This window comes from Camelina sativa, chromosome 7 (genome assembly GCF_000633955.1).
Source record: "Camelina sativa cultivar DH55 chromosome 7, Cs, whole genome shotgun sequence".
Taxonomy (NCBI): Eukaryota; Viridiplantae; Streptophyta; class Magnoliopsida; order Brassicales; family Brassicaceae; genus Camelina; species Camelina sativa.
This window is the reverse complement of record NC_025691.1, coordinates 24,003,977-24,005,648: the sequence shown is the minus strand read 5'-3', so window position 1 is coordinate 24,005,648 and position 1,672 is coordinate 24,003,977. Positions and strand designations below refer to the sequence as shown.

At 33.7% G+C, this 1,672-nt stretch overlaps 1 protein-coding gene across 1 annotated transcript in view; it reads right to left on the bottom strand.

Moving 5' to 3' along the window:
* Positions 954 to 1,672, bottom strand: part of LOC104702269 (isoflavone reductase homolog P3-like) — a 2,250-nt gene continuing 1,531 nt past the window's right edge. The window contains exons 4-5 of the mRNA XM_010418100.2: positions 1,418 to 1,621; positions 954 to 1,308 (exon numbers count right to left, since the gene is read on the bottom strand). Coding sequence (XP_010416402.1) covers positions 1,151 to 1,308; positions 1,418 to 1,621 — 362 coding nt within the window. The 3' untranslated portion in view covers positions 954 to 1,150. The remainder of the gene's footprint in view (positions 1,309 to 1,417; positions 1,622 to 1,672) is intronic.

Below are 1,672 nucleotides of genomic sequence, written 5' to 3'. Positions count from 1 at the left end.
GTGATGTTGACCGTTTTGCTATACCCAATTAACATTTGAAAGTACCATTCTAACACTTAAAATCCTCAAACGCCTATTTATATCTACAAAGAAAAGTCGTCAAATGCAAGTATATCCGAGAAGCCAAAATCAAACTGATAGAAGTGAAACACTCACATTGTATTTTGACAATTCAGAGAGCATCTTGACAATTCCACACAAGAAAATGTAACAAAAACTTTAATAAATATAGTGGTAAGGTTATGCCCCTAAATGAGTTGTCCACATACTCTTTGATGAGTTTCGGTTTGGCGACACACAAAAATAAAATGATGGTAAGCTTTTGGGCAATTGAGATCTAACTCTATAAATCTAGGGTCAGTTACTTTTATAGCTTTATAGAAGAAGAAAAGAAAAGTAAATCGATGTCATACGATCGAGAATCTAATTATGTCAGTCAAAGCACAAAAAAATGGAGCCCACGATACATACACATACTAGTGTCATTATTTTCGTTCCTTTGTAATAATTTTTTTATTTTTATTTTTTTTTGAACAAACTTGTAATAAATAAAATGTATTTCATGCTTTTTGATAGACCATGGCATCATGGAAACCTAATCTAACATGGCCTTTACAAGGTTTTATAAGCGTTAAAGTGGTTTCAGTTGCTTTTTTTTTTGTTGCCAAAAGTAGTCTATGGGAGAATCTCGTAGCCATATGCTTTGCATATTCACGACCCAACCACATGCTTGCCTACTTCTGTATTCATTTTTTTTTTACTAAATAAAAATCACACATTGTCTCGGGCCCAATAAGGACCCAAATTGAAAACCTCTAACTCACAAAGAAGGTTATAGCAGAAGTTTAAACGTTGTCGTATGATATTAAACAATTCTGACTCTGAAACTCTGATTTTTTATATCATACTGTTGATAATTGGGTTTCGAAAGGATTTGTGGATTTCAAACAAGGTTGATGAATTGTACAGTATTCAATTTTGAGTGCAATATTTGCTTGGTTTCACAGAACTTTACATTTGGCTTAATTTAATCTCACACACACACACATTCTTAAATTATACACAACAATAATCATTCATTCATTATTATCGTTACAACTATGTTACTTGCGTAATCGTAGCTGTGATTCAGTGCTTTTATGAAATCTTCTCAAGTGAACTGATTGAGATACTCATCGACAGTGGTGTACTTGACATCAGGGTAAAGCTCAGAGGCTTCCACACCGAACAAAGTCTCTTTGGTGAAACTGGTCTGATCTCCCTTCACAAACACCGCGTGGTTTATCGACTTAAAGACATCGACGGGACCTGGAGATTACACACACACACACAAAAGAAAAAAGAAAAAAATATCTTTTCATTCAGAAAATGGAAAAAAAGTGATCAATAAAAAATATAAGGATTTTGATTTCTATACCATGGATGCTTTTAAGGATTTCTTCTTCTGATATGTGAGTCTTCTCAAGAGACTTGCCGATCTTTTTCTCCCACAAGGTTACCATTTCATTCATTGATAAAGTGTTCCTAGGGGGTTTAATGTAAAGGGTCTTGTTCAGAGTCCTTGGATCATCCACTGTCCTGATTGTGTAAGCAGCAGTATCTTCCTCTTTGTTTATCACAACTGCAAAAACAATCTAAAACTTAGTTATGTAATAGATCTTTTTTTTTTTTT